Genomic DNA, 19021 nt, shown 5'->3' with positions numbered 1-19021 from the left:
TGAGTTTATTATGAGCCAGATCTGAGGACCATATAGCCTGGGAGAGTCCTTTCACAAAGGAAAGGAGCACTCCAAAGAATTGGGAGTTGACAGAGTGGTTATAAACCATCAAAGAGCATGTGTCACCTGTGATTGGAATGTCCCTTTCACAACAGTCACGAGACTGCTTTGCTGGCGTAGCATTTCACACAGCAGTTGATGAACACAGCAGGTAGCAGGTCTGTGGTCTCGAGCTGGGTGGTCACAGGGTGCAGCAGGCCAGCAATCAATCCTTAGTTTAGGGAGATGCTTATCCTTAAGGAAATGCCACTGTGAGGAAAGTTACATCCTTATCTTTAAGGGCATTTGTTCTTGTCTTTGGGACATAGTAAATACTTAAAACAGATATACAGTGCATGCTCAACGCCATGTCAGGCCCTTTTGGAAAAACAAGTTCAGGCTAAATTAGTTTTACACCAAATGACTTCCTCATATACTCCAGTGTAGCCTATTGCTTGTCATTTGTTTATCAGTGCTCTGCCCGGTGCAGTGCCTGGTGTGCAATTGATGTAACTGTTTCCTGAGCAAGTGAACAAATGAGTGAATGGTGCCCACACTTGGTGTCCTGCCCCTGGACCCGGTGGATGTAGTCTCTAAGAGTCTGCACACACACTGTCCTTGCTTGTTTATTCTCTTCTGTGGTCAGAGGAACCAGTTTCTCTGTGACCTGAATGCCGTGTCTACTCTGGGTCTTCCCGCTGCTGACCGGGCTCTCCTCCCGTGTCCAGACCATTGTGGAAGGGTGTGGTCAGATAGCGTGCCCCAGTGCAGGTGTGGGATGTAACTTTCACTGTTGCCAGGGTGGGGGCGGGAAACACAGCTGTGAGTAAAGCAGAACGACCAAGGTTTTGCCCTAATACTCCAAAATTAAAATAATGATATCAAAAGACTAGAATTTTAAGCTACCTCAGAAAATGCTCCCTTCTCCAGGAAACTGCAAGCTTGCCCTGGGCCAGAGCAGCCCTCTGAGGGCTGATGGAGAGGGCAGGAGAGGCAGGAGGAGGTGGGGGCCGGTCTGTCTGGGAGCTCTTCTCTGCAGAGAGAGGCTACTCCCTTGTCCACATATTCCCCTGACCTAATGTGCATCTCTGGATTTTGCAGCTTAGGTGCCAAAATTGCTAATCAGGGCCCTGGGAGGAGAAAAGATAAGCACTCCCACTTAGAGCTGGAATTCATTTTCCTTTAAAAAGAATGTGGAGAATATTCAAATTCTGCAGTACCGTTGTGATTTCTAATAGTACTGTTGGTAGTATAGTGCAACTCTATTCTGGGTTAACCGACTCTTTGGGAGCAATTCCAAGAGTTTTCCAAATTACACATTGAATGTGTCAACTGGTTTTTAGAATGTAATCCCTTCAGAAGCCGGGGATTGTGTGTCCACTAGAAAGCTATTTCTATTGAATGATTTTGTTTAAGGAGCCATATTTGGTTTAAAATGAGTCACACCTGGGATCCTGTCCATGGGCATTTAATTACCAAAATAAAAAAGGACTTCCTTATAAGGTGGTATCAGCACTCCAATAATAGTTTGATTTATTATGGAGCATTTTATGGATAAATCGCGTGATATGTAGGTATTTGGTATAAGAAATTTATGCCTTTCATCTGTTTTTCTAGAAATAAAATATCTGTTTTAATTGTCTTTATATGGGATTTGTGATATGTCTTTGTATGTGATGTATTACCCCTCTTGTCTTGTGCCAAAAGATAGGTAAATGTCATTTTAAAGTTTTTGAATAAACTATAGAAATTTTCCGTTGGGAAATCTTATTTACTGTACAGGCTTATATTTAAAATCTTAACATTGTGATTTGAGTATGAAATTGAATCAACTTGGCCTTGTAAAGGACGTGCTTGTCCCACTGTCACAGAAATAAAATGGAACTTATGGAGTACGGTGCCTCGTCATTCCTTTTGTACCAGCAGGATTCTTCCATCTGCAATAGCCCGGAACAGAACTCATTACGTCCCTGAGTCCTTGTGTCCTGGGGTTTGGGGCTTTTTAGCAAAGGTGGAGCCATGCCCCTTCCTCTAACCTGTTGCAAAGATTGTGGCTTTTTCTGAAAAAGTACAGCAACTTTGTCAGAAAAGGCTTTTAAAAGTTATTACTTAGTATTTTATTCTAGTCTATATTCCTAATGGTGCAATTGAAACCTCTTCCTTCATATGTGGTTCCTGAATTAATCTTTTATATTTTTAAAATGTTTATCCATTCCTTTTATCTTTTATATTGTTTAGGCTATTCTTGGGTTCTTTTGTTTTCTTACTCTTTTTAACTTTCATTTTCTAATGTTTTGATCTTAGAGTCTCCAACAGCAAGGTTAAAAATAAAGCCCCTCTCTTGGGGTTTGCCGTGTTGCAACGGCCTGATCACGTCTTTGTTACATTTGAGACTTCATCTTTTGAACATGTAGCTCTGTCTAAAACTTATTATTCAGTAATCTTGATGACAGATATGTTCTGTACCTAAGATGAGAAGGAAAAAACCTCAATTACCCTCTTATTCCTAAAGCCTTTCCTGAATTCTAGAATAGCTATTTTAAGCTGAAATAAAGAGTGCTACAGAAAACACACATAAAACTTTCAGTCCATAAAACCTCACTGCTGTAGGATTTTTAAGGAAGCACTTAAACTCACAAAGTGCTTTGTGGAGCATTCATAATAGGAGGAAATTTACATTAATTATCCCTTTTGGTCCAGATATATTTCTAAAATAACACCTCATCTTTCTACTTACAGCTGTCTAGAGTTTCTACTTCAAAATGATGCAAATCCGTCTATCCGGGACAAGGAAGGCTACAATAGCATACATTATGCTGCCGCCTATGGCCACAGACAGTGTCTGGAATTGGTGAGTTATTTTGTCTTGTTTTGTTTTCTCTAACACACACACACACCTGTACCTAAACCTGGAAATGCTGGTCGTATTTCTCAGCAAGTGCCCTCACTGCCTAATTAAGTCTCCACTAGAAATATCCTTGAAGATATTCTGTGGTAAGTGATTAAATTGTTTCACTTTACCATGTGTAGGTCTCTTTGTTCCACTTCTGTCCAGCCTAATCTCAGAGCTGACAGACACTTAACTCTTTTGTACATTAATTTGAACTGGGAATGTTAGACCTGTGTGTGGACATAGTTTGGGTTTTAAAGATAATTTGGATGTCTCAAATAAACTCAGTATGTATTTCCGGCAGCATGCTTAGCACCCCAGTATTCGATAACAGTGTTGTAAGATGAGTTACATGGCTGTTAGCGTATGAGTTTGTCGTGGTCCCACATTTGTAGTCAGGGACAGAAGTTGACAAGGGTACCACAGCAGAATTTACTGGAAATTCCAAACCACTAATAATTTCAAACCTATAGTGATCAAGAAACACCTGGAGTGTTTCAGAGGAGTCTGAAACTCTAATTCAAAGGCCAAAAGGGACCATAAATATAAAGTAGATGAATGAAGTGAGCCCAGGTATAGAACAATAGGGAGTGGTGGGGATTGTAGCAAATAGGAGGACATGTTCTGTCTAAAGGGAGAAACAACTAGTCAGTTCCAGCTGCTTGGCAGGTGGAAATGCATACCCAGGGTTGCCAGATCTCCAGTGTTTCAAGAGAAGCTAGAAATCTAGACTTTTTTATGTGAAATTTCCTGTTTCCAAAACACTAGGTGTGCTAGGATGAACAAATGTGGGCTTGTGGCTGAATCCTGCCTGCAGGGCACAATTTGCCATCTCCTGGGCATCGGCCTTGGTTCAGCTTCAGCAGGATACATGGGGTATCCCAAAGTCACTGTCTCTCATCCAATGATAGGCACCATCTTTGCTGACGGGACTCCAGTTCTTTACCTTGTCCCTTTAAAAGGAGGAATCCTACTTTTCAGGGTTACTTGAACGTGTGTTTGGGGAAGCACTTGCACTTTATCAGCTGCACAGTCTGTTGAGAAAGGCGTGAAGCAGAAAGTCGATGAGCAATGGTGTCAGTGCCCACGTAGAAATGACTGATGATGCCTGAGCTGTTTCTTTTCCCTTTGGTTTTGCTACTGCCTCTAAGTGGTTCCACTTAGGATCATTCTTACTATATTTCTTTTAACTATGGATGTGGGAAAATGTTCATAAAGGTCACCCAACTTGGAAATAAAAAGGTGATCATTCTAGTGTTGTTTTTATGGCATTCGTTGGTGAATCATACCTACCTTGGTCATTCTTGAAGACTTTGAAGTCTTCTTTTCTGTGGTTCTTGTGGATGCTAAGGATTTCCTTGTTTGACCTAGGGGATGGCATTTTTCCCCCTCTCGTTTTGATTCCATTGTAGTTCCTCTTCCAGTTACTGTGGCTGTGTAACAAATCACCCCAAAAGTAAGTGACTTAAAACAACAGTAATCACTTATGAGCGCTCGCTGTTTCTGTGGGTCCAGAATTCAGGAACGGCTTAGCTGAGTAGCTCTCGTTGAAGGTCTCCTGTGAGACTGCAGTCAGACAGTGGCTGGGGCTGGCATAATCTCAAAGGCGTCTCCACTCATATGTCAGTAATCTGGGTTGGAAGATTCAAACAACTGACATTCCTTGGGCCCCTCTCTCAGTCTCTATATGGTTTCTTTATGTGGTTTTCTCTAGCATGGGGGTTTCAGAGTAGCTGGATATCTGACTTGGTGGCTAAGGCATCTGCCCAGGAGAGAGGGGGAGAGAGCAAGAGTGAGAGTAAGTGAGAGAAAGAGACCATATCACTTTTAATGATCTAACCTTGAAGGTCACACAGGGTCACTTCTGCTGTGTCTCTTCATTGTGGCAGTCACAAAACCAGAGAGTGCGGTAGACTCCACCTTTCAAAGGAAGAAGTGTCAAAGAAGTTGTGGGCATATTTTAAAACCACCCCATTCCATGGAAAGATGTAGGAAGCCAGTGATTCATAGCCTCTATAAGATGGATTTTAATGTAGAAGCACAAGCGGCCAGGGGGCAGTCCCTTATCTTATCGATGAGCAAAGCAAACCACAGGCGTATTAACTGGTGTGTCCAGTCATGGCTTTGGTCTGTGGAAGAAGGAGGACCATGAATCAGGATTCCTGATTTAAAAAAAAAAAAAGTTTACCGCACCATGCTGCCTTCCATTGCAGGCTAAAGCTCCAGCACCACCCAAGGCTTTTCAACATAGAGCGAAAGCTTGGTAGGAACTGGTTAAGGTAGAAGGAAATATCACTTCTGCCTTCTAACAGCAGCATTGCTGTGGAAGTTGATTAGACCTATAAGCAAATAGGACTTTGTGTTTAGATGCCACATAAGAAAGGTTCTTCACAAAGTGTGTGTGTGTGTATGTGTGCAGCAATCAGTGGCAGAGGGAAGGTTTACTACCGTAACTCCCCATTATGAGCATGCATTCCAAAACGTGCATAAGCCACGGCTGTCTTTAATCCGTTTTCACTATGAAAACTGTGTGTTATGCTTAGACGTATCAACTTTTATTGCAAAGTTTGCTTTTATAGCCTTAATAACTTGTGCTGTTTTAAAGTACTTTGATGAGTTATCTTTAATCCCATAGTACGGTAACTCTGAGAATGATTATCATGTAACACCTTCTTTCTGTGTAAATGATATACTACTCATTATTTTCGTTTTTCAGGAAAGCCGCCTCAGGGCCGTTATTTCTGTTATTCAATGAAAAGGTTTTCTGTCCACAAGATTTCACAGGTTCTGTCTCATAGTGAAATTACTCCTGTGATTAGATCAACACTTGCCCTGTGTAATTTACAAAGAGATGATTATTCTTGGCAATTATAAGACATTCAAAAGCAAGTAGGGGGAGGTATTAATTGATCTTAATTTGCACCGTCAGCAGAAGGGTACCAGATTTTCAATATAAATTGGTAGAAATGTCACCATTGTTTGCTTTTAGGAGAGAACTTCAGTGGGTCATTTATAACACAGATGGAATGGAAATTCTCATTTTCCTGAATGACTATAGTTGGATGGAAAGTTCCATGTATTTCCATTTTGGAATGCATCCTAAAATTCCTCTTGGGCGTGATTCAACTAAGCAAAGATCCTAAGCAGGCTATAAGCATTCGTGTACTCTACCCCCTCCCAACCAAAACAAAACACGTTCCTGGGCTCTCCCATAGGAGTGGCGTCATAGAGCCAGACCATTGCCAGTGTCTTATCCCCACCGCTGGCTCACCCAGCTGGGAATGGATTTGGGAGTGGAGGGGACCATCACCAATGGCATTTACTGCGTGTTCACCACATAACAGGAATTTTGCATACACTACACCCTTCAATTATTTTTTTCTTTCAGTTTCGTTGAGATATACTTTCTTTACAGCACTGTATAACTGTATGACTTGACTTACATATATTGTCAAATGATTACCACAATAAGTTTAGTTGACATCCATCATCTCATATAGATACAAAAAAAATGTTTTTTCCTTGTGATGAGAATAAGGCCTCTGCTTGATACAAGAAGTGAGTTTTTTGAGGGGCATCTTTTCTAATTTATATTCTCTCTCTAGGAACACAATGCCCTCCTATTCCTTAAAATTCCCATTTCTTTGGGTACTAGACATTAGGAAAACAAACCAACTAACCGATACGTCCTAGGAGGTACGTTTCTAAGACTCACCACTGCCATACCAATCTTCTCCCCCATCTCATGATATAAATACCCCAATCCACATCGAGGTCCTCCTTTTAACAAATTAGAAGAGGATGGGTGGCCATCAGAGCCAGCTGATTTGTGAGGCTGGTAAAATTTGTCTTTTGCCTCTCTTTCCATCTAGTTGAGCAATTACTGTAATTATGATATCATTAAATATGTATCATTAGTTTTGATGCATATTTTGTTTGACATTTAACTTGGTATGCATTTACTTGGCGTTCACGGTTTGTGGGTCTTCTCTGTGATCATAAGCTTAGAATTTATAAACTGTACTTTGTGTTCAATCTGTTCTGCTATAATCAAAAAGAAACAGAAATTATCTAGTTGTTTTTACTCTACTTCTCTTATATAAACTTATACGGAATTTATTCCATGAGCAAAAATCTTCTGGAAAGTAGTATGAACCCCTTAGCCTTGATAGAATAGCCAAGGATCAGAATTCTGGCAAGTCTGCCTACTGAGGCCAGTATTCTCAGCTGGTCTTGATCAAAGATGTATGTACTATGTGTGCAAGCAAAAATCTGCCCACAAATGTATGCTGAGAGCTGTGATCAGTCATATTCAATTGGGCTCAAAATATCAAAGCAGAATGGAGTAGACTTGGCTAGTACAGCATCTTGTGTCTGAATAAAATTTATGTTTGAGTGAAGTGAGGGAGTTGGTGAAGGAGAGCTCTGTGCCTCCCTTTTCCTTTATCTGGAATGCATTCTTACTGACTCAAGAGAAAAATCAGAGAATCATGCCCCTATTTGGAATTTGTGAGTTTGTATGGGCATGCTACTTTTCTTTTACAATATTAAAGATTTGCCTGTGAACATAAAGATCTCTGTGGCTCTGTTATTGAAATGGAAAAATGTATTTGCCAATATAATTGCATAAATTGCCTATAAAAATTTAGAAAGATTATTTGAAAAATGTAGGCCTCTGATAAAATTCAGTCCGGGAGTTTACAGCGCCAAGTCACTTGGAATCTGGCTGCTGCCCTGGGATCTTCTTCCCCTTTCACTGTTATGAGCTAACTTGAACTTCACTCTGAGAGTACGTGGGGGTGACAAATGCCCCTGCATGTGTATTCTAGGAGTTTCTGGGGTTCTCTGAAGACAACTATATCTTGGGCAACTGAACACTGAAATTATGCTGATTTCAAGCAAACTATTCAATCTTTTGGGTTGTTTCTTGTGTTTATCACAGGACTTTAGGAAACCATTACAAGTTGGCTCTGTATAAGATGTACTTTCATTGGCAAGGTCTAATTAAGCTTCTCAAGACTAAGACAGCAGGATATAGAGGAGGAGTTAAAAAAAGGAGAGAGCTACTAAGCAGTCTTCTGAAGATGAGAAGATGAAAACCCAGAAAACTTGAACCCCAGCCCCAAACCAGTCTCTGATGGCTTTTTTCTGTCCCCAGAAGTGCCACTAAGAGATGGACCTAGGGGTGCACACGGCCTCCTAGCAGGCAGACTTCCAATGGGCAGTAGAAACCTCAGCAATGCTGGTCTTGTTTTTTCTTCTATTTAATTCAGCCAAAGAGAAACAAAATCTTATGAGGAACTCTTATTAATGGGGGGAGCAGAGGGGTGGGCACATATATTTGATGCTGCTGGCAGCCTACTCACTGCTACGGATATAAATATAAGCCCAGAAATTTTGGATCAGAATTTGGATGTTAGTCTATGCTCAGAACAATGGGATAGACAATATTTTATGACAAAATGTTCCATTTATTTCTTTGTAATATAGCAGAAAAAAAATTTTTTGGCTTTACCATGAGTGAATTTGGCAATTGATGAAAGAACCATCAAGAGGATGTATTAAAATAAACAATTTCAGTTTTACATTCAGTTGGGAGCCCAGGGCTGTGGAGCCATTGTTCCTACATGTCGAAGTATGACACTAGTGTTTCAATCCATGGCCCCCTTACCCATTTAAGAAGTTGAATATCAGAGGGCAGCTTTCTTTGGAGATAGCTCTGCTGAGAATCCCTCCCACCCCCCATGCTTCCCTGCCCCCATAGCAGGGGAGAAAGGATGCTTTCTCCTGATACCAAGCCCAGTGAGAGAAGTTTCAAGGAGATTGCTTGGATATCTGATGTGTGTCCCACGCAATGAAGGGCCGAGTGGACTGGCATGTGATAAATCTAAAGACTAAGTGGCTCTGACCAGAGCTTGCCTGCCAGGAAGTTAAATAAAAAGAGGGCTATGTTTGAGAAATACTCCACCCCCGCCCCACATGGATGGGTCAAAAGTGTATGTTTCCCAATATCCAAATGTGAGCCAAGGCAAGAGCTGGCCTGGAGTCCTCCTGGATCCCACGCAAGACGGCTGCCTGGAAGAGTAGGGAGACCAAGGATGCCTAGTGGGGAGAGGGGAATGTAAACAGAGAGGTGCATTCACCAAGGGAGAGGGTACTGCAGGCAAATGGCCCCAGTGATGGCGGCCTGCCGGAGAACCTAAATAAACATCCCAGAGAGACAGTTTTAAACATCTGACCTGGTCAGAGAATATCACTGCCAGAAAGTTGCCAGTCACTTAAGACCATTGTCCCTGTCCCCTTCTCTGTCCTCCTTTCCCTCTCCCCTTCAGTCTTAGGGGGAGCAGAGGCAGCCAATGAGGGGAAAGGAGGAGGAGAAGCCCTAAGCTGGGGAACAGGGAAGTCAGCCTTGTCTCCTTCCCCGCTGCAGCCTTTGGGGGAAGCAGAGAAAAGCTTCACCATTAAACAGCGTTCAGAGTTTGTGATTACTGTACTAGAATAGACCTATTAGCTCCTGACATGAAGTTAGGTTTGTAACTAAAGTGCCCAGAGAACTTTCTATTATTTGTTGGAGATTTTATCAGAGACGGCCTAGGGAAAAGGAGAATAAGGTTATTGTTTGATTACAACCCACGATTCACTGGTTCAGTACAAAGTCACACACGTAGAGTCACGGTTTTAGGAAAGATTAATGCCGAGTTCTGAAGAAAAAGAAACTATTATCCTTTAAATATATGTGAGTTTAAATATCAGCTTTACAAGACATAGGTTCTAGTAATGCCAAGCATTTATCAGGTGCCAAAAATTGGTGAACAAGTGAAATACACTTGTGATGATTAAGCCTGATAGTGGTCAAACTTAAATGCTAGTTTATACGTATTGTGGTGACTGCCCTGTTTGTTATGTAGATATTTCATAGAAGACAAAGGAGAGAGAGGAAATGAAAATTTACATTTCTGTGGCTTGACCTTTTCTTTAGATTTGATTACTTCTCAACACCAATTCGTTTTATTGCGATCTTCCTCCCATTTTTTTTCTTCTTCAAGATCTAAAAACCTATACTAAATTTGTCAAACTGGTATGAAGACATCCACCAAATTAAAACCACACATGTACATTTTCTGTAATTTCTTCCAGATAGATAGTGAGCATTAAGGGGCTCAAAGAAGAGGAGTTATTGCTCCTGATATAGGAGCTTCTAAGGACTCCATACAGGAGAAAGGGAGATTTCTTAAAGAGAAGGTAGTTTAAAAGTTAGCATTAAAAAAAAAAAAAGATAATCTGGCCTTCCTTCCCTCTTTTTGTCCTTTCTTCCTTCCTCCCTTTCTTTCTACTCAGTTACAAACCCATTAGGCAGGTCTGAGCAGGGCAGAAAAGCAGTCCAGATGGGGCTGGAGGCCAATGAGGAAGATGTCAGGAAGGCAGCCCAGTAAAGAATGGAACCCATTCAAGGAGAGTGTCCTAAGTGTGTATGCACCAAACAATGAGCTACAATCTATGTGAAGCAAAAACTGATAGAACAAAAAATAGAGAAATCCACAATTACAGTTGGAGACTTCAGCACCTCTCTCTCAACAGCTGATAAAACAACTAGACAGAAACTCATCAAACATATAGAAAAACTCAATAATACCATCAAACAAGAGGATCTAATCGACATTTAGAACACTCCACCCAACAACAAAATACATATTTTTTTCAAGTGCCCATGGAACATTCACCAAGATATCCTGAACTAGAAAATGAACCTCAATGAATGTAAAAGAATTGAGATCATATAGAGTGTGTTCTGCCACCACAATAGAATAAAACTAGAAATCAATAACAGAGAGATACCAGGAAAATCTCCAGAAGTGAAAATTATATAGCAGACTTCTAAATAATCCGTGGGTCAAAGAGAATATCTCAAGGGAAGATTTAAAAAAAACATTGAACTGAATGAAAATGAAAATACAGCAGATGAAAATATAGCAACATGGTTTAATTAGTGCTGGAAAAAATTTATAGTGCTAAGTGCTTACGTTTAAGTTTCCATCTCAAGAGTCTGGAAAAAGGAGAGCAAAATAAGCCCAAAATAAGCAGAAAAGGGAAATAATAGAGATGGAAGCAGAAATAAATAAAATTGAAGAAAGAAAAACAATGGAGAAAATCAATGAAACAAATATCTGGTTCTTTGAAACGATCAAAAAATTAACAAATGTCTACTAAGACTGACAAAGAGAGAGAGAGAAAGAAGATACAAATTCCCAGTATCAGGAATGAAATGGGATATCGCTATAGACCTCACAGACATCAAAAGGGTAATAAAGGAGTATTTTGAATAGCTCTGCACGCATAAATTTGACTCAGGTGAAATGGACCAATTCATCAAAAAACGCAAACTACCACAACTTATCCGTTGTGAAGTAGATCTTTTGACTAGCCCTATAACCATTTAGGAAATTGAATTTTTAAAACTCTCCCCAAAGAAATCTTGAGGTCCAGATGATTTCACTGGAGCATTCAACCAAATATTTAAAGAAGGATTAACAGCAATTCTACACAATCTCTCCTGAAAAATGGAAGAGGAGGGAACACTTTCCAGTGCATCTGTGAGCCTAATACCCTGATACCAAAACCAAAGAAAGACGGTACGAAAGAGAAATATAGACCAATATCTCTCATGAATATGGGTGCAAAACCCTTAAAATATTAACAAATAGAAATCAGTAATATATACGAAGAATTATATACTGTGACCAAGAGGGATTATTACAGGGAAAGCCTATTTTGATATTTGAAAATCAATCAATGTAATTCATCATATTAAAAGGCTAAAGAAGAAAAATCGCATGATTATGTCAAACAATGCAGAAAAATATTTTGACAAAATTCAGTACCCATTCAAGATTTTTTTTAAATTCTCAGAAAAATAGGAATAGAGGTCCTCAACATGATAAAAAAAAAAAAACACCTAACAACTTGAAAAAGAACAGCTAACACTCTACTTAATGGTGAAAGACTGAATGCTTTCCCCCCAAATCAGGAACAAGGCAAGGATGTCTGTTTTCCCCATTCTTATTCAACACTGTGCTGGAAGTTCTAGCCAGAGTAATAAGGGAAGAATAGGAAATAAAAGCCATAAAAATCAGAAAGGAAAAACTAAAACTTTCCCTATTTTCCGAAGACATGGTTGTCTAAATAGAAAATCCCAAGGAATCAAGAAGAACTCCTAGAACTTGAAGGTGAGTTCAGCAAGGTTGTAGGATACAAGATAAACATACAAAAGTCAATTGCATTTTTATTTACTGGGGGTGAACATGTGGACATCAAATTAAAAATACAGTATTACTTACAACTGCCAAAAAATGAAATATTGAACTTGTATGCTGAAAATTGCAAAGTGCTGATGAAAGGAATCCAAGAAGATCTAAAAAAAATGGAGGGACATTCTGAACTCTATGTCACCAAAGTTCACGGAACTTTGATGAACTATATGAGGTCATCAGACCCTCATTCCTTAAAAGAATCAATCCCTTAAACAAAACAAAACCCTAATTCAACAAACCCTAATTCTCTTTCAGAGTCTTTTCTCATAGGGGAGAAATATGGCAATCATGCTTCAAGTCATAATAATGAACATTTATTGCAAGCTTGTTGGGCTAGGCCCTGTGCCTGCATCATCTCATTTAATTCTCACAACAACACTGAAGTAACTCCTATTTTTATCTCTATTTCACATACAAATATCCTAAAGTACAAAGAAATCACATCGCTTGCCCTGGGTCATACTGCTGGTGTGATGTAGAACCAGAACTCAGACTCTTGTTTATCTGACTCTAAATTCCAAACTTTTAACCATTATACCTCACTGTCTGGAGGACTGCCGAAGACAAAGCTGCGCAGAGCATCAAATTCCACGTCAACCAAGACAGTGACATCCAACCAAGATGTTACTGAGATGAGCTGTCTTTAAGCTTTGTCAAAGAGAAGCAGGAGAACCTCAGATAATACCAATAATAGTTATGCGTATGTCATCCATTTCTTTGGAAAGCCTTGTCTTGACTAGCAGTCTGCATTTTCTTTTTTGTGAGGAGAGCACAACCACCTTCTAGCATTCCTCGCCCAGTGAGGGGTAAAACAACCCAGCTAGAGCTCTCAAGTACATCCCAGTTTGAAATCTGCAGCGCCAATGCCTGGACTTCTGTGCATATTTTCATAAAAGCACTCTTACGTGGACCCAGCCTTCCTCCTGAAATCTGTGTTCAGTATTTTTCTAACAGCTGCTGTTGGCTTGGCCTCACTCTCTTTATGATAACAGCTGCCAGGAATGACCCCTTCCAGCCTAGAAATCACGGGGGAGGAGTGACTTCCCAGCAAGATGGTTTCTCCAAAGATGGTTTATCCTTGCAGCTGCCAAAGATTCCTCACTTGTAAAGTCTAGACCGAGTCCCTTTGATAATCCCTTCCCTTCTTGTTCTTCATTCAATACCAGGAAATGTAGGGGCTTGAGCATTTTATTAGTCAGAATAAGAGTTCACACACACACCTGTGCTTCAGGTCAAGGGGTTGTGATACTCACAAAGAACAAAGAGCCTTTCTAAGATTCCAAAGGAGGGTAGAGGCCCAGCCAGCTGTAACAGCTAAAAGGAGATATTTGGAAAAACCGAATAGCTCAGCAATAACTGAGATTTATTTTCTCATAAGAGCAGATCCCTATAACCTCAGTGGTCCACTGGATTTAAATTCTGTGGACCATTCAGCTCTTGGAAAACTAGTTTTGTTAGTATCAAACAATAAAATTCACTCGGTCCCTGGGAAGGCAATTTAATATACAGTCACAACTTCATAGCATTTTTTTTCTAGGAGAAATTTATAGTTTTCCAAACATATGATTTATTTCACACACAAAATATTTTTTTAATTCCATAAAGGTTTTTTTAGTTAATAGCAATCTTCTCTGGGTCTCAAATTCCTCACATTGATATGAGACAACCTGTAGTAAGAAATAACCCAAAGCAATCATTCAGACAAGCAGTATGGTTTTGGGATCATTCTCCCTGAAAATATATTTTTTAAGTGAAAGGAATATTACAGTAAAGGTGATACTCCTGTATTTCTTGTGTTTTGGTCTTTTTAAGGCTCTGCTGGTAGTAGCAGTTGGTGAGGTTGGAAGTCAGGGTCAACATATCAGCTTTTACAAGTTCATAAACTTTATTAGTCCCCATTGTCAGTGATATTACTTGATAAGCAAGAACATCCTTTATGAATTTACAGTGAAAAGTCCAACTGCTAAGAGAACTGGGGATTCACATCATTTGCTACAGCTACATTCCCTTCCAAGTGGAAGATCCAGTCTTATAAACTGAATAAAGATTGGAAGTTTTCTTCCTGAATAGAATTAAAATCAAAGGAATTGAGTAAAAGTCAGTGAACTCAAGCTCTCATGTTATCCTCTCCTACTCGAGACTCAGCAATCAGAACACCCTTGGCAGCCTGTCCAGGAGTTCTCTCCCCTGGACAAGGCTAGATAAACCCTTACCACTGGTGCTATTGTTCCTAGACTCCATGGAAACTGACCTGGTAGTCCACTGGGACAACTTCCAAGGCGTGACTTCTCTTACATTAGCTGCTTCTAGGATGGCTACTCTGTGGAGATACAGAGTAAATTATAGGGCAATGTGCTAGAAACCATGGCTGACATAGAAATATATTAAATATGAATATTACTTTCAAGGACATTATAATTTAGTATGGGAGATAAAACATGCTATATGAATATTGGCTCAAAATGTCACTCATATTTCCTAGTTCCCCATAGGGTAATAGTAGGATTATAATAACATCCCCAAATTATTTCTCTTGCCCTGTTCCCACTTATCCTGCCAAAGCTTTGGCTTCAGTTCCTTCTGAAGAGTTTTGGGCATGTTTCCCATGTGTTCTGTGTGCTTCTTTGGCTCCCAAGGACACTTGCTACTTTCCTCCTTTCCCCTTCTTACTTGCTGTAGTGTATCTCCCACTACTGTTAGCAGTCAAAAGCTGTTTGGTCACAGGTGTCCAGGAAAGATACTGCTCCCACCGCTGCCCGCGAATGGCGGTGCAGAGGCTGCCAACGGCTGTGCCCAGTGTGTGGAGTCTGCACTCAGCCACCTCCTGCAGTGCTATGGACCATTTCCTTAGACCTCCCACCCTAGGACTCAGGCCAGAGCCTACGGGAACTGGGCCAGAGGAGGGCCTGTGTGGTGTGGTTGAAAAGTCAAGGACTTTCGCATCACATAGGCCTGGGTTGGAATGCCAACTCTGTCATTACCTACCTGCAAGGTCTTTAAGCATTTTACTTCACTTCTGTGAGCCTCTGTATCTTGCCTAATCTGTCAAATGGAGATTAAGTTGTTCTGAAGATTAAATGGAATAATGTAAGCGAAGAGTCTAGCACAGTGCCTAGCACGTGGTAGGTACAAGTAGCAGCTATTATTATGTATGCATTTAATGTATCTCTATCTGCTGGGCACTATGCTGTATGCCAGGTCTAGAAAGATGAAGAAGCTGCTGCATCCGGGAGTTTACTGTCCAGTCATGGAAATCAGCATGCAAATAAATAACAGTGATAAAGTACTATAGTTGCTCTATTAGAATTCTGTGTTTCTGTTATTCTTATCATTATCCAAGATAAAATGTGCTGTCCCAGAAGAGGTACAGGTGACATGCTGTGAGAGCTCAGGGAAGGGCATGTCCCATTCTGGGTTTAGTGGTTAATGAGAGATTGACTGACACTCGTCAGCATAATGTGTTTGTCTCTTTAGATTTCTTGTTTCATCACCCTCCATTCGTGTGAGTATGGAAGGTAGACCAAACCTGAAATGAATTGAATGATGGAGAATGCGGGTGATGTTTGGACTTGGTTTGATAAATTGACCAACACTCTCATTTTCAAAATATCAGACAACCTGTTTTTGTGGTGGTTTCTTTCCCTTTGGTAATATTTGCATCATCCACTAAATAGGAAAGTTGTAACTGACATAGTACATTGGAAAATGGATGCTGTATCTCAAATTGTGCTCCTGAATCCATTGCCATCTGGGATCAGCCATTCATAAAAGATTAAATGTGAGGCAGGCACATATCTGAATACATGTGTGTCAGTCTCTCCCATCTGGTTTAATTTTGCTTAAAATAATAACAGCTTTCTTTACCCACTTACTTAAATCTGTGCTGATTCTTTTAATGTTCATTAGCCAGAAGTAGTCTTTGTGATGTTTAACTAGTGTTTCAGAAACCCACCAAGATTAGCTTTAATTGAATCAGTGGAAATTTTCTTTAAAGCTGTGTATTTTATTGACTGGGCTAGAATCTCTACAATGTTAGTTGATGCTTAGAATGGGAAATCTATACTGTAATTTAACATTAAAAATGGTCTCCAAAGAGACGTGTATGTTGGCTTGCACAGCTTTTACGGAGAATAAGACCAGGTAAGCAAAATGCCCTTCCAAAGCAGAATACTTTTTCTGTTGCATAATTTTTTAATTATTAAAAATTAATAATTTTGGGGGCTGGCCCAGTGGCACAGCAGTTAAGTTCGCACGTTCCGCTTCTCAGCAGCCTGGGTTCACTGGTTCAGATCCTGGGTGCAGACATGGCACCACTTGGCACGCCACGCTGTGGTAGGCGTCCCACATATAAAGTAGAGGAAGATGGGCACGGATATTAGCTCAGGGCCAGTCTTCCTCAGCAAAAAGAGGAGGACTGGCAGTAGTTAGCTCAGGGCTAATCTTCCTTGGGAAAAAAAAATTAATAATTTTGTATTCAAATTTATTGTCTGCTTTGTTCTCTTTTTCTGCAATTTTTAAAATCATATTACCGTGTCCCTCAGCTTCTACGTTCCTCTCCCACCTACCTCTACTCCTCAAATAAACCTCTGTTGCCCCAGGCAAATTTCACCTTGTACCGAGGCAGAGAGTAGATTAAGATGATGATAATATAATTCAGGGTAACCTGAGAATATCATCTAGATGAAAATTATAGTTGATTAGAAGAGGTAGCTCTTAAACTTGAGAATTGCTCTCAGAAGTCACCATGGAAACATGAGGCAAGTATTATTGTTTTCCTGGCAATACACAAAGAACTGTATATGCTCAGCAAGTGGAATTGATCAAATGTACCACCCATGACCCTGAATATTTTACAGGGTTGACTACCTGTCACCATTTCAATATGTCTGTTATTTAATGCAATCAAGTGTTTTGTGGTACAGAACTTCAACTGAATTAGCTCTCAGACCAGGGCTTTTGTTGATAGCTATGTAGATAATGGACAGGGGACTGATACATTTTAAATAGCACGAAATCCAGGAGGCCTGCCAGTTTATGTCTTAAATGCCAACTTATAGTGGTGATTAGGCCCCAGAGTTGTATAAAGACTCTCTAATAATCAAAGCCTTTGTGGATGCCATTCACATTTTATCAATGAACTAATAATGGCCTGGGAGGTGAAAAGTTAAACCAACTGACATCACATCTAAGCTTCTTTAATTTTCATTAAAATTATCCATTATTTCTTCTCATCTTGTATGATGTCACTTCTCTGCTTAAAAGGGCTTTAATTTTCAAAACACAGAGGAATAACAATTCAAACCTTGCTAAAATAAAAATGAAAAAGATTCGCGGTCTGAATGTAGAGAGAACACCCATCTGAATCTCCCAATTCAACTCTAGTGCTTTTCTCTGATAACTTTGAGACATATTGGTTTAAATATTTGGTGACTTTGGGGACCTGCCGTGTCAGGAGTAGGATGAAGGAGTAAATAGTTATTAGTATGTGCAGTTACTGCAATCCCAAGAGATTTTTCTGCATAGTACTTAAAAAGAAAACATTCTTTACTATTGGAATGAAAAAAGCAGACTGTTACCTACAGTGGCACCATCTACTGGTTTCATTTTTAATGTCACTGCATGTTTATTAAGAAGATATAATGTACTAGGTATTGCTCACTATATAGTAGACCCAGCTCCATCCTGATGGACTCAGGATTATTGCCAACTGTCAAAAATGGAGGAAATAAATGAATGGGCTTGTCTGTTGGAAATGTATGGTTCCTATAAGAGTCTTTGTCTTGTCCCAACCCCCAGATGTGTTTCATTTCATTTAGATAAAGAAATCACAAAAAATTTTAGATAGAAGCAAAAAAAGCCGTTATGTGGTTAGATCAATGTGGATACATTCCAGAAGATTTTAAAGTGCTTGAGGATAAGGATCCACTCTTTTTTCAATATAATCTACAGTTCTTATATTGCTCAAGGTAGAACAAAAAAGAATGTTTTTTAAAATTGAAAGCATCCATCCAAAAGTACTAACAATAGTAAACAAAATATTGGCAAATTAAGTGCAACAGTATACTAAAAAAGGTAAAGTATCACAGTTGAATGAGGGTATTCCAGGAGTACCAAGTAGTTTAACATTAGAAAATTTATCAAGGTAATTTACCACATTAACAGAAAAAGGAGAAAAGTATCAGATTAACATCTCAATCAATGTAGTAAAAGTATTTGGTAAACCTCAATGCCCATTTATAATTCAAAAAAAATTCTTAGCAAACTAGAAATAGACAGGAGCTTCATTAATCTGATGAAGATTATCTGCAAAATATCCATGAGAAACAGCCTACTTAATAGTGAAGCATTAAAAGCTTTTTTATTTACAGTGAGAACAAGACAGATATGCCTGCTATCTCCCCTGCTATTCAGTGTTGGACTGGAAGTGCTAGCTGGTGCAATAAGGGAAGAAAAAGAAATAAAAGTGTGGTGGACAGAATGGCCCTCCAATCATGGCCACACCCTAGTTCCTGGAACCTGTGAATATGTTACCTTACACAGCAAAAAAGACTTTGCAGATGTAAGTAAGTTACAGACATTAGGAAAGGCAGTAGGTTAATTGAATATGCCTATAGGGAAAAATGAATTTTTTTCCTCTCCCTCACACCACGCACAAAACTTTTTGCCGTGAGATACTATAAAGCAAGTAGAGAGTGAGTGGTTTATAGCTACACATAGCAACATGGATTAATCACACATACATAATGGCAAGCAAAAGAAGCTAGATACAAAAGAATACATTCTT

General features: G+C 39.7%; 1 protein-coding gene across 8 annotated transcripts in view; it reads left to right on the top strand.

Moving 5' to 3' along the window:
- Window positions 1–19021, top strand: part of LOC124238283 (serine/threonine-protein phosphatase 6 regulatory ankyrin repeat subunit B) — a 291103-nt gene that overhangs the window by 213334 nt on the left and 58748 nt on the right. For all 8 annotated transcript variants that reach the window (XM_046659052.1, XM_046659045.1, XM_046659051.1 and 5 more), the window contains one exon: window positions 2779–2890. In XM_046659052.1, the coding sequence (XP_046515008.1) occupies window positions 2779–2890 (112 nt within the window). The remainder of the gene's footprint in view (window positions 1–2778; window positions 2891–19021) is intronic.

This window comes from Equus quagga, chromosome 4, assembly GCF_021613505.1.
Source record: "Equus quagga isolate Etosha38 chromosome 4, UCLA_HA_Equagga_1.0, whole genome shotgun sequence".
Taxonomy (NCBI): domain Eukaryota; kingdom Metazoa; phylum Chordata; class Mammalia; order Perissodactyla; family Equidae; genus Equus; species Equus quagga.
This window is presented reverse-complemented; position numbering and strand designations above follow the sequence as displayed.